The sequence below is a fragment of the Plectropomus leopardus genome, chromosome 2, assembly GCF_026936395.1.
Source record: "Plectropomus leopardus strain MGB_pleo_1.0 chromosome 2, ASM2693639v1, whole genome shotgun sequence".
In the NCBI taxonomy this organism is placed as follows: domain Eukaryota; kingdom Metazoa; phylum Chordata; class Actinopteri; order Perciformes; family Serranidae; genus Plectropomus; species Plectropomus leopardus.
In genome coordinates, this window is record NC_142177.1 from 16095077 (window position 1) to 16109398 (window position 14322).

The 14322-nt window shown below is 43.7% G+C and overlaps 1 protein-coding gene across 7 annotated transcripts in view; it reads right to left on the bottom strand.

The window, feature by feature from the left end:
* magi1b (membrane associated guanylate kinase, WW and PDZ domain containing 1b) overlaps positions 1-14322 on the bottom strand; it is a 170755-nt gene that overhangs the window by 5404 nt on the left and 151029 nt on the right. For 6 of the 7 annotated variants that reach the window (XM_088086521.1, XM_042502614.2, XM_088086511.1 and 3 more), the window contains 6 exons: positions 12861-13232; positions 10725-10928; positions 6174-6267; positions 5080-5167; positions 3962-4105; positions 492-630 (listed from right to left, as the gene is read on the bottom strand). In XM_088086521.1, the coding sequence (XP_087942647.1) occupies positions 492-630; positions 3962-4105; positions 5080-5167; positions 6174-6267; positions 10725-10928; positions 12861-13232 (1041 nt within the window). The remainder of the gene's footprint in view (positions 1-491; positions 631-3961; positions 4106-5079; positions 5168-6173; positions 6268-10724; positions 10929-12860; positions 13233-14322) is intronic. The other variant, XM_042502600.2, reaches the window with a different exon arrangement.

A 14322-nucleotide genomic window follows, 5' to 3' on the forward strand; every position in this document is an offset into this window, starting at 1 on the left:
GATGCACTGGATCAAGTTTTCTTTTCCTCTCTGTGCTAAATTAATGAGGATTTGGAGTCCTCATTATCACTTCCTACTCACAAGAAACACTGATTTTTCACTACTCTGATCGTTCAAACCCTGTAAACAGTTTCTGTTCTCATGTAGCACTGAAATCAGACCCACCGCCTTTCTGTAAAGTCCCAGCAGAGTGCTTTTGCTCAGTGGCCAGAAGGTGAAAAGTGACAGCGGGATGACATGGAAACTGAGAGCAGGTGACAGCAGGAGGGAGGCGACAGCACCCAAAGGAGCCCAGTAGTGACCTCCACCAGAAAGAGACCCAAGCAACCAACCCCTTTCCCCTCCCTGGTGGGTTTGCCCCAGGGATGGGTGAAGGGCTCTGGGAGGGTTATATAGTTCTTTCCCCTTCGACCCACCACCGTCCACTGGGTGTCCCCTGGCTCAGGGCGTGAAGATGGGGGAGAAGGGAATGTTTTCGTAGATTGACCCACCATATTCAGGCACAGAGCCATCACCCCTCTTGAGCACCAGATGGACGCGCCGTCCTCCACTCTTGATGAGCTCGATGGCTCGCGCGTGCTTCATGCCCTTGGTACTCTCGCCATTGATCTCCAGGATTTCATCGCCGACCTACGGAAGAAGAAGAGTGACAGGGAGAGGAAGAAAGGGGAGGAAGGTGGGAGGCAGAGAGAGGGGACAGAGTGACAGGTGAAGATAGAGGGGGAGCAGAGGTAAATCAGAGGGGAAAAGGGAGAGACAGCAAAAGCCAGAAGAAGGAGAGGAGACGGCAGAGCAACACAGAATGCAGGAAACAAGTGACAGTGGGGGAGAAAGTACACAAGAGGAAAGATGAGAGGCACGGAGGTTCAAAGGGACACAATGACAGCAGAAAGGAAGGGAAAGGGAGGACAGATTGAGGAGAAGTTACATATAGAATCCTCTGAATGGTAAATTGCACTTTTTTTTCTAAATCAACGGTTTCCAGAGAGGGCAAATTGCGTCTAAAAGCTGCAACTGTGACGCTGAGAGAGAAAAACGAGAGAGAGGAGGGAAACAGGAGCTAGAAGAAACACTTTTTGCTTCACGATTCTTTGCCTCCACGCCTCAAGTTATCTGACAGTGCTGTCTGCGCTGAGGGAATTCCTCTCTGGCAGAATATGGATCTCTCACTGACACCTCTCTCTGCCTCACAGAGCTGCTGCTATTAATATCTCTGCTAATAAGGCATACAAACACAGATGTATATATTCATTTATGCATGTAGGAATGTGCTAATACATGCACACCCACACATTTCCCAACTGTAGCATAGTAACATATATCAAAAACTCTCTATAGCTCACATGCATATCAGCCAACAGGCTCTCTGCATGTGTCACACGTGCAAACACACAGGACAGATTCAATTAACCCCACATTGTATATTCAATCTCAGCTCAGGGAAAGTGCTGCTGACTTGTGCAATTAATCAAATTAAAGGTTAAATATTACAGTTTCATGACAGCTATTGTATCATGTACGAACGCCACTTTATTGGCTGTTAAATTAATTAAAATGTACATCTTCTGTGCGCAGATATGCTCCATGACTATGCAATGTTTGCCTCGTGTTTTGATATTACACTCACACAATGAAGCTCTTACGTGCCCGAGCCTGAAGGCAACTGTTTATATTCAGTGAAGCATAGCTTGCAGTAATTGGGGGGTGCATTATGCACAAGCAATTATATTGATAGATAATATTATTCTGATGGCTGTTAAGTCTATGAGGCAGTATCATCAGCCCCCTTGTTAATCAACACAGTCAACCGGCTTAGACTGCACCTGGAAGCGGTGAATTATCATATCAGAATCAGTACATAACAGCAGTGAAACCTGATTGCTTTGGAGAAAATAGTGTGGAAGTCTGCAGCCCTGTCCAAACTTCATTAAGTGTTCCTCTATAGTTTGAGAAAATTCTCCTTCTTAAACAAATGAACTATTTTAAACCTGCTGGATTTTCTGAAAAATGCACTGTTACAAAGCTGGAAACAAGGCAGTTTTTCTTAGCTGGTGAAAAGTTGACATCTAGGAGACAAAGTCTCTCACACAGCTCATATATACTAAAATACGGGTGTCCTATTATTCCTCACTGTCTCCTTCTTACTGTTTAATAACATTTACAGTGATGACGAGCAAGCAATCGGGAAATCCCCAAGGTATGTTCCTAAGCCAAAATAGTCTGAATGCACAAAGGACCCCAGGGGTTCTTTTGGGTGGATGGAAGAATGCAGTCTAATGTTGCTGTAATTAATTTGGAAATATTCCAGTTACAGAATGACTATTGCTATCACAGTTGCATATAACCTTTATTTAATAAAGTATGTCCCATTGAGACTTAAGTCTCATTTTCAAGGGACACAACATTACATAGAAAAAGTTAAATGATTTATCATTCAATACAATATTAAAGCAGCACATTAACATTAAACTTCCACAAAGTTGGGAGACTTGTGAGTGACATATTCAAATAGAAAAAAATATGTATGGAAGGCTGAGATATCCTGGCTTTTACATGCTCCAGCTCCAAAAATGCTGGATCCCACAATTCTCATGATGCAACTCAATAGCTTCTTTGATTACACTTTCAAACCCCACAGCCCTAGTTTGTAAAGCAGGCTTTCTACCATAATTTGTAGTCTCCAAAGCAGAGTCGAGATAACCCTGATGACATTATCAGAGCATATTTTCTCAGACCTTAGAAAACTCCTCCAGAGGCACAAAGACTTTATACAGCTGTATACACAGGCTGGGTGAAACTTCCTGGGACAACTAAACTGAATGCATCCCTTTCAGGAAATAGCTTCGATTTTTTGATGTGGGGTTGTATGAGGTATTTAACTATAGTATTTATACCATAGTGTATTACATACAATATATGTCAGTCAGTGCAGCCCCAGTTTGCAGAAGTGGGCAGCGGTACAGACACGAAAGCCAAAAATGTACTGTTAAAGACAATTTTGCGGGTAGATGAATTTTAGCCACCTAAAAATAAGTCAATATCAGTTCAAGTGTACGCTACACTAAGAATATTGTCACCACTTTAACTTGCTCTCAGATAGATATTTCCAACAGGGATCTGTAACCGTTATATCTGTCTTCAAGCCACCGGAGTCTTAAATAACCCTTTAAAACACCAAAATCATACAATATCACAAACAAACTGATTGAGGCAGTGAGAGACCAGGAACACCTGTGTTGAGTGAGGTAAAATTACGTTTTTTGTCAATGGAGTCTGGCTTTTGAGAGAGCTTGAGAAGTCTTCTTTTCAGTTTAGTTAGTAGGTAAACTGACGGGCAGGTAAACCAGTAAAAATATTCCTTTCTTTTGCTTAAAGTTATTTTTTGAAGCTTTTTGCCTTCATTTGATAGGACAGATTATAGTGTTAAAGGGGGAGAGAGAGAGAATGACATGCAGCAAAGGAACAGGGTTGGAATCTGTCCCGCGGCCGCTGTGGCGAGGACACAGCATTTGTACATGGGACACCTGCTCTACCAGGTGACTGACTGGGTGCCCCAAGCAATTAAAATATGCTAAATATAGCGTACACTCAAACTGACATTAATTGGGACTTTTTTTTAGGTGGCTTAAATATGTTTTGCTGCCGCCCGTGTCCACAGCAGTGTAACGCTTCTGTGTTGGTACACCTGTCTGCTTCTCGAAACTGGAGGCATGCTGACTGTCATAGGTAATACAGTGACCACTGAGAAGTTCTTAGCACAACCCCACTTCCACAAATCCAAACTGTCCTATTAACAAAAAAACCCTCTACTGATTCTGTAAGTTCCTGAGAAAAAACAAAACAAAACAAAAATGACAAACAATATCTGTAGCAGATTCTTTGTGTCTAAACGGGGCCTTGTATTTGGAAACATTGTTGACGTTTTTGGTGAGTGAATATTGTCAGTGCACTGAGTCCGTACCCTCATCTTTCCGTTGCGGACAGCTGCTCCGTCCTCAGCTAGCCTCAGCACGTACAGGTCCATGTTGTATTCTCTGCCTCCCCGCAGACTGAAGCCAAAGCCTTTGTTGTCTCGCTCCAGGTCAACTGAGTAGAACTCAGCATCCTGATGGAGACAGACCCCACACACACACACACACACACACACACACACACACACACACACACACACACACACACACACACGCACGCACACACACGCACACACACACACACACACACACACACACGCACGCACGCACACACAAGGTGAGGGAGGACGAAAGACACATTTGCATCAAGGTTTGTGATTCAGATTTGAAGTGTGTGTGTGTGTCCTTTGAAGTGGGCTCCTATTTCGGGAGCATGGGACAAATGCCACCTTCAGGAAAGTCACACCTTTTTAAAAGGTGCGCCAGACTGTGTGTGTTCGTGTGTGTGTGTGTGTGTGTGTGTGTGTGTGTGTGCGTGTGTGCGTGTGTGTGTGTGCGTGTGTGTGTGTGTGTGTGTTCGTGTGTGTGTGTGTGTGTGTGTGTGTGTACATGCATATGCTCAGGTGTAAGGATGCTGAATTATTGATGCCTCGGGCTCTGGGTGGACAAAGAGAGAGGGCACAGATAGAGAGAGACAGAGAGAAGGAGAGAGGGACCGGGCACCACAAGGACAGGCAGACAGCCACAGCAGCTCCCGTCTTCACGCCCTCCTAATCTCCTCTGCTGAGAGATCAATGCTATCTGTATGAGCCATCACCACACTGCCAGATTAATTCAGCAGTGAACACAGTGGACTGAGGGGTTACTTTGAAAGCAAACAGGCTTCCCTTAATGCAGGGACTCTGATAACCCCAGCAGGTAGACAAAAAAGGAATAATAAATAAATAAAAATGCACTTTGCTTGTCCTTGGGAAGGTGGGTGGGTGTGGGAGTGGTTGATGCATGAAGGGACAGAGGAGCAACGGGGGCTATAACCAGCTGATGGATGTATGAAAAGACTAATGTGGATGCAGGTGGGAAGTTGCTGGGGTGTTTGAAGGAGACATGAAATGGACAGATGTATGAATGAAGTGACAGGTGAATGAATGACTGGAGCGTCCTTTCTTACCTGAGATGAAACTTGTGTCGGGGGTTGAGGAGGAGGGCCTTGTGGTGCTTTAAATTCAAATGATTCCTGTTTTGGTTTGGTGTTGTTCCTGAGGCAGAAAGACAGCAGTCAGTTATCTTGTTTACACCTGGTGGTACCACGCGACTTGGGTGATCGGATCACAAGCGAACAGCTCTAAAGTACAAGTGGGAATGCAACCAAAGCATCTGCGAGGAATCTTGAGGTCCGATCGCTAAGACCATATTCGGAGGTGGTCTGGATCCCATATCACCTAAGGGTGTAAATCACGAGTTTTATCGTGATAGGATATATCAGTTCTTTGGACAAAAAAGTACTCGCTGATATCACAAAGTCTGTGATGAAATGATATGAAATTTGATTCAATTCAGGGGGCAGTGATTGAAATGAGATAATATCAGTAAATATCCTCCAGGTTTTGCTCGTACAGTAGCAGCATGCCATTGTCTGCCTGATGCTGGGCCGCCGGCAGTGTTTGAATGTTTAGGGAGGAATTGTGCTTGAAAGGAAATGGTGACACAAAAGTGCCCTGGAAATTTCAATAAAAATCCATATCTTAAAGATGACTATAAACTTTGATGTTTCACTCAATGTTACTGGTTTGTTTATCATTAAACATATCTTTATATCAGGGTTGTCAGCGTTAAAGCATAAATCGTGATGCCATTAAGGTTCCTAATTAATAACGTCATTTTTTTTTAATTGTGTTAATCATTGGCCATCATTACCATCTTAAAGAGGCTGTAGCGAGTTTTAAAGCTACAGTGATGATACATTTTGGCGATGAAAAAAAACGCTCACTTCACAGAGGCCCCTTGCTCTCTGACCTCAAGGTATCCGAATAAAAATGGGTTCTTTCCCATTATTAACAGACATGCCCACCTTATGCTATTCCCATGCCGTTTTTTTGCTGTCATTACATTTTCTAATCAAGACAAGTTCTCCTACATGCTTGACACATGAGAGACGTTTTATTTCTGCAATCTCAATGCTAGATGCCACTGAATCACAGCAGACCTTTAAAAGACTTAACTTGTTCTGACCAAAACACTCATTTTTTCCAGTGTGCCCCTTACCTGGCCTCAGGTGCAGCCTGTTGCTGAGGTGTGTGAGTGGTGGTTATAGTGGCAATCTTCTCTGCATTGGTCAACAAAGATGCATTTGATGACTCTGAGGAGAGAGAAAAGAGTTATTGCTTTTTATGTCTGCCAGTATAGGACATTGATTTTTCACACAGTCCAAGAACCTTTCATCCTCATGCAAATACAAAATCCTTCTTGCTACACTGAGCGCATTTTATTGACATTTTCTTTTTCATAAAGCTTCTCATCTAATACATTTTAATTTTTATAAAAATACTCCATTAGAAGTGTCTCTGGAGTCCTGAAAGACTCTTCATGACAGAATTAAATCCATATTTCACACATAGAACATTTTCATTTTTCAGCGTGAGCACTGGTGTAGATTCAGCAGCTGTCAGCTACAAACATTAGCTGACGTACAGGGACCATCACTAGCTCCACCAGCCTCTAGGCTTCCTCCATCACTTAGCCAAGATCCGGGACACCAGGATAATACAGCATTCTTCACATTTGTGCTATCAATCATTTTGTCGTGGTGCTTTTGAAACCGTGTTTCTTTTCATAAGGTGTTCATCTTGCTGAGAACTGAAGCTCCTCCTGTCTGCCTGTGAATTGTCGAACAGGAAACATGCACACACACAGCCTCTGGGGACATAAAAGCTCCTGGTTATTCTTCCTTTTATCTCAACACTGATTCAATCATTTTGTGTGATCAATGAATCACGCTGGGCTCGAACGACAAAAACAGACCATTTCACTACCCCTGCTGCATAAAGAAACTGCTCCTCTCCTTAACAACCTCATCTTTCTAGGCTATCTACAGGTATCCTTTATTTGATTACAACTCTCCACTCTCTTCTAAGTCCCCTACTCACTATTCCTCTCACGGTCCTTCCCCCTCTCATCTATTCATCTCCTCCACCTCCACCAGTCCCCTTAGAGCCCTGTTGGCTTAACTCTTCGATTGCCCATTGCCCACGAGGTACAAAGTCAACCAGTCAAGCTGCAGCGTGGGTGGGGCGAGAACCTTCCAGTTCTGGGGTATACGTGAGTGTGTGATTATCGTTTAGGCTTGGTGCACACCATGATGTCCATGCTGAGAACCCCAACCCCCACCCGAACGAATTTCTGGCAACAACCCTGAACTGTGTTGCAATCTCCCATATTTTCTGTTGCACATTTTTCACTTTCACAGCCTCAAATTTGTCCCCATAAACCCGATTCGCCCCTCCATCTGCTCATTTGCATAACCCACTCCTTTCATTCTGCTGCCTCTCTCCATTTATCTTTCCTCCAACTGTTTTCTGTCTGGAAATGAAATCGAATAAGCTCAGTTTCTCTCTGTCTTTCTGTTCCGCTCGCGACCCACTGCCTCTTTTCTCCTCGCACGTTAAAAACATTCACCGAGCAAAGAAAAACCACTGAGGTGTTTCTGTAATTTGTCTCTGGCCCTGGCTATATGCCCTCCCAGACTGAGTTAGGAAGGAGAGCAGGTACAATCAAAATGAGAAATTCAGGAGAGGGAAAGAGAAAGAGGAGTAGACAGGGGAAGAAAGGGAGGAGAGATAAGAAAGGTGGGAGGGCGGTAAAATGCAATATAACCCAGCTTTTGCTTAAAAAAAAGCACATCATATCACCTCAGGCACGTCTTTCTCCCTTCTCACACACAATAGGAAGCAATGAGGTGAGCTTGGTCTGCGCCTCAAGTCTGTGCTGCAGAAACACAGGCTTTGATGAAGGCATTAGCTGTCTGTGCATGCATTTCTGTGCAGCAGCAGGAAGAGTTCCTGTTTTCCCTGTCACTGCATAACTGTTGAGCATCAGTCACTACAAAACTCCACCTGTGTTCCCACACAGGGGAGAGGTGAGCTCAATGCAAAGGAGCTAAACCTGGCTTCACCTTGGAAGAACCTCTTGCAATGTATTCATGTCAGAAAGTTTAGACAAGATTGATCCACACAAAAATAGGCATGCTCAGTCATGTGTAAACAGAGGCAGAGAGAACAGTCACTCAGAGACACAACTTAGAAACACAAGCCACAATCTTTTCCTGTCACTCTCTCTGTCTTCGTGTCAGACTGCGTCTGTTTGTTTGACACATGCACATAAACACAAACCAGAACTTTCCGATAAAGCATATCCAGTTATTTCTCTCCGACGCCTTCTCTCTTGCTCTCTGTGTCTTCTTGGCAGAGCAATTTTGGCTCACTGTTCTCATCAAGCGCTTCACGGGAAAAAAAGCACCAAAAAAAACCTCTTCATCCATAAGAAGTGAGCCGGAAAAAGCAACGAGCGGCGGACAAATAGCTCCAATTTCTAGCAGTGTGCAGGTTGACAGGGAGTATCGCCTTCCTCGCGCACACACACACACATACACTTAATTAAACGGCATTTGTGAAGCATGCCAGGGTGATCTGTCAGCACAAAGTAGCGAGAGCTCTCAGCTGCACCACACAACATACAGCGTGCACAAAGTTTTCCTTAAAACCACTTTGACATAAAAAGACACACCCATACACACAGAAGAAGATCTATGTTTCTCACTCTCTCCTTCTCTCTCTCTCTCTCTGCCTCACACACACACAAATACACACACCTATCCATCAGTTAAAAGTGCGAGCATGCCATAGGCAGAAATACAAAGACTGGAAAATTTCCCAAATTTCCCCAAAGAAGAAGTTCTGTCAACACTGCAGGGGAGTTTCAGTCACTTTGAAAGCAAGTGAAGAACCTGCAAGCTTTATATAACACTACAGTGCACTCATAACAACCACTCGGGGAAGTGATGACTTATCCTGATCCTCAGAAATACTCAGACTACATAGTAAAACTAACAATAATTGGTGATTGTACTGTTGAAAAAGTATTTACTCCTACTTGGACAACCTTCATGAACATGCTCTCAATAGTTTGCTGAAATATGAATTTCTGGCTGAGGGCCATCAGCTGAATGGGTTATTGTCAGAATGTGCTGATTGGCAATATCCAACACTGTTGTAAGGGCCTTGAAAGCACCCTGAGGTTGCCAGTTCCCCATTCTAGCAGTGGTTTATGAAGTGAGTCGAGGCTATTAAACACATAAGTCACAAAGTATAATAAACTATCTTGTAAAGTGGAGTCCTTAAAGGGATAGTCCAGATTTTGTAAATGGGGTTGAATGAAGTTCTCTCCCATTGTCAGTGTATTTATTACATATAGTAAATGGTGGTTTGTGTGGCCCCAATTTGGAGTAGCAGGTGGGAGTACCAACACAGAAGCTTAGCAAAATACGGTTGTGGAGGAGTCAGTAATACAATGTATTTTAGCCATCTAAAAAGATCTACCTAAAAACAATCAATAGGATGTACGCTATATTGGACGTATTTTCACTGCTGTACCTTTCTATCAGACAGCAATTTCAGATAGAGAACTGAAGCTGTTATATCGCTCTCTTTAAAGCCGGACTCCACTGAGAAAAATGGCGATTTAACATAACTCAACACAGGAGCTGCTGGTTTACAGCTGCCTCTATCAGTTATTTTCTGTGTTATTGCGTGACTTTGGCTTTCAAAAGGGTAAGTTTGAATTTACCAAAGTCACACACTAACGTAAACTGACTAACTGATTAAGGCAGCCGTAGACCAGTACCTCTTGTGTTCAGGGAACCAAAATTACTGGTTTTGTTAATGGAGTCTGGTGGCCATGACCAGAGCAGAGATGGGAGACTAGGGCTGTTAATGGCTCCTCAGTTGGAATTGACTATCTGGTGGAAAAAAGCGGTGAAGATACTCTCAATATAGCATGGACTTAAACTGTTCAAGATTTTTTTAAATTTGTCCTTTTTTTAAGTGAATAAAATCTGTTTTGTCCCCTCCACAGCATTACATTGTTTCCATATCAGGACTCCAGCCTGGTTCTCCAAACTGGAGGTGTGCCATTCGACATCCACTGCACTGTAAAGCCTCATTCCCACTCCACAAAAAAACCTGCTAACATCTGGCTTTTTAATGCAATGAGAATGCCTAAGATCTGCATTCACACAATGACATCAAATGACTCTGCGATAGACACGTTTTATTATTGCCTCTGGCTCCGATCTGCATTGATAGGAACACATCACCTGGTTGAATGTGGTAATTTCAGCTCCTTAACCAGCAAGATGCAGTGACATGCCGTTACTAATTACTGTCTATCTCCTCCTACGCAGCACTAAAGCACCGATCCAAATACATCTGCACTAAGTTTGAAAGAGAGACTGAATAAGTTAGAGATATATTAAAAGAGGAAACCACTGAAATGTTTTCAAAGACTGCTCTTCCTGTTGCTGTTTACCGTTAACCTGCTCTCCGGCCTGTCGGTAACTTCGCAGATACACCAACAATGCAACCCACACACACACACACAGACAAAAGCAATATTTAGCAGGTTTACCCATATTTGAAAAGCCCACATGTATGCGCTGATTTTGGTGGTGAAGGGGTATAATACACTGACTATGTATAAACATCTCATACAGCCCCACTTAAAATATCCTTACTATCCCTTTAAGTGTCATTCTCTACTCACCGTCTCCAGGAATGATGCGTAGTGTGACGGTGTTCCCAGCCTCCTTGATGAGGTTGACAATGTCAGAGTGGGACTTGTTGGTGATGGAGCACCCGTTCACGGCCAGGATGCGGTCGCCGACTTTCAGCTTCCCACAACGGTCTGCTGGGCTCCCCTCGATGATGCGGCCTATTTTGTGGGGCATGGCCACACATGCATTGCCAGCTATGGTCACCATTGCCATGTTATGATGCATGATTTAGTGTGTATGTGTGTATGTGTGTGTGTGTGTGTATGTGTATGTGTGTGTGTGTGTGTGTGTGTGTGTGTGTGTGTGTGTTTGGGGTGATGTTGGATTGGATCGAGGAGAGAAAGGAATGAGGGGGAAAGGCGTAGAAAAAGAGAAGCAGAAGGTTGAGGGTTAATTCACCAACAGCCAACAGCCAGCTGAGCAACAGTCACAGAGAAGCTGATCAGAAATATGGCAGAACAAAATGCAAGCGTTGGCAAAGAAGGACGAAAGTGTGCACTGCAGAGAAATAAAAGAATCTGTTAAAATCTAATTCTCAGACCTTTTTCCCTTTATTATTTTTTTCAAATTATTCATTGCAAAAAAACTAATCTTCCAATGACACCGCCCCCCCGACCTTCTTTGAACCTCCTCTTATACTGCTCCAGCACCAAATTTCTAGTATCACTATTATATTTGCATGAGCAGAAAGCTAATGTTGAAAAAACTGTGTTGTGTCATCTGTATCCAAAACACCTGCACCTGCAAAAAGTTGGGGACGACAAACATACATCAGAGCTGACATCTCACCAACTACCCTGAGGTCTCTGTTTCTCCCCTCCCTCCCTCCCTCCCTCCCTCTGTCTGCAGTCTGACATCAGTCACTGCAGAGAAAAGGAGCGTGCAATCACTCCTTCCTTTCAATCTCTTCCAATTTCTTCCCTTCAACCGCCCTCCTCTCTTTTATTCCACTACAAACTTGTCTAACCCTGACCTCTTCCTGTCTTTCCAACTGAATCTAGCTGTAAAATATTGAGTGGAAAAGTAGATGATGGAGAAAAAAAGAAAGTTGCTGAGAAAATGAAGTGTTTTTTTTTTGTTTTTTTTTTTAAATATTAACAGTATGTGCCAACTGGTTTCAAGTAACAAATGGGTTTCCATTAGATTTCATGTGTCAGGTCAAATGAAGCTTATCTGCAGACCTATGTGTTCTTCTCTGGCCTGTAAAAAAAGGAGCATTGCCACTTTGTCAGCCAACCTGGAAAGTTGAGTATTTTCATGCCTTTTGAGTCCACCCACACTGACAGAGATAAGAGCACAGAGAAGAGTGGAATGCCATAGTGGTGTGGGCAGGAAGCCATGGCAGAAGGGCAAAGAGTGCACCGCATAGAAAAGACACTACTAGTTTGAAAAAAAGAAAAGTGGAGTCAATTTGAAAAGCTTTAGATACGCATGTGTAAGATCAAACAGTAAATACTGTCACATCAGAGTTTTTCAACAATGCAGTTATTTTCCTCTATTAGCTAAGTGATGCAAAATAACCTAAAAAATGTAGACAAGGAGGTTTTGAGTCTCTGATGCTGCGTTGTGAGATAAAACAATATTCACACCGATCATTTCCCCTATTTATTCTGCTTGCAGAACTCTCATTAAGTTGTCATTAGGCTTTTAGTGCCAACCTGCTCGGCAGAAGCCATTTAAGTTCAGCTGAATAATACAAATGCCTTATGTAAGACCCACTTCACTTGTGATCAATTATGAAAGGCTTGTGCAAGTGTAGCAGCAGCTGCGGGCGAAGAAAGGGTTTCAGTGTCTTGGTCTGACAGGCTCAGACGAAAACGAGAAAGAAGAACCACTTCTTTGAAGAGTGTTGGTATTGATCCGGTGGGACTGTAAATAGCCAGATTCGGTGCTGGTTGTCAGGCTATTTAGTGTTCAGTGGTTTTATGGATGATACAAAGGCAGCCCATAAAGAAGATAGGAAGATTAAAGGCCCCAGTGATGAGGAGAAGTGTTGGAGCGTGTTTCATGTTTTGCTGAGTGGAAGTGATTTCTGCAACATTTGCATGTAAAATCAACAACTGTGTGCCTTAAGATATTTTGTAACTTTTAAAACACTCCAAATAGAAAAGTGCGGCATCTCTTACCGAACGTGGTGCCAGCTTCAGGCCGCGACACAGAGGAGACGATGACGAAACCAAATCCTTCGTTCTCGCCGCGGCGGATCTCAACGTCATAGGGCTGCAAGGCAGATGGGGCGTTGTTGATGACGTTGGGGGGCTGAGAGGAGGTGGTGGCAACCGCTGAAGCAACCACAGCATTACCGCTGCCTCCCGCCCCTCCACCCCCTCCCCCGCTGCCGATGCCAGAGGTGGAGCCGCTGCCGGAGCTGACGGTATTAAGGGAGTTCTGGCTGCCTTGAGGGGTGCGTTTCCCGATCTCCTCTGTCAGGCTGGGTGCCTGGGTGCTGCTGTGGTGGGAGGATGCCGGCGATGGAGGCACGTCTCCCTCTGCTTTAACTGGAGATGGCAGGAGGGGATAAAGTGAGTAAGATTTACAGATACAGTAAAGGGTGGGAGAGGAAATGGTGTGGGTTACAAGAGAGGAAAAAGATTTATGGAAGGAATAAAGAGGAACAAATTGTGGACTGAGAGGTGAGACAGAACAGATTCAGGAGATCGAGAAGAGAATGAAGAGAAACAGATAAGTATGAGTCCAGACAGTGTTACATAACAAGCTCAGGAGATAATAGAACAGAAACGGCAGAATAAGAGATCGTGCATAATAAGGTAAGATATCACAACACAGCAAAATGTGACATCATCTGCAAAATCTGAAAATAAATAAGGATTGTAAATACACATAAACAGTTTTCTCCCTAACACAGCTAGTTTGTGCTGATATGAAAAAGCAGACAAGCTCGTAAGACAGCTTGGGGAGAAGAGCCTCTCCAACGATCTCTCCTCTGATCTGTTTTGAACAATAGATGGACTAAAGACACGGCCCGTCTGTCGTATCTGGACATTTCATTCCACATTTCATTTCCTGTGCAGCTGCTCACGGAAGGCGCCTCATATTGTCAACGCTCTGAGGCAGACGGGGAGCAGCAATGCACTAATGTCTGGCCGCTGTCACCGGGCCGAAGGTTGACCACCCTCTCCATCATGTTTATGGGCCTTTCTTTATCGCCTGCTGAGGAGCAGGGTGGAGCTTTGCAGAGCGGCGAAATGGGCGGGGGAGTTTGCTCGCAGTAGCCGAGCGCTTTCAACTGTTACACCCAGACTATTACAGAGGAAAGCAACCTCTGCACATTGTGAGCAGGTCCCCGGGCCTCTGACAGAAAGGCCCTAAAAATAAATGGGGCTCTTGGCGCTATCAAGTACAGAATGCTTTTCAGCAACTGAATACTGTAACAGGAGAAGCTATAATAAAATAATGGAATCAGATAAAAATGAGGAGATATGATTTTGTTCGCAAAATTGACTCATTAAATAATAAAATGCACCGCTGATATTATATAAAACACAATTTCTGACATGTTCAAATTTGTTTACAGTAATTATAAGGAAACTGACACTGTAGCTGGATCTCTCTCTGTCTCTATCTTTC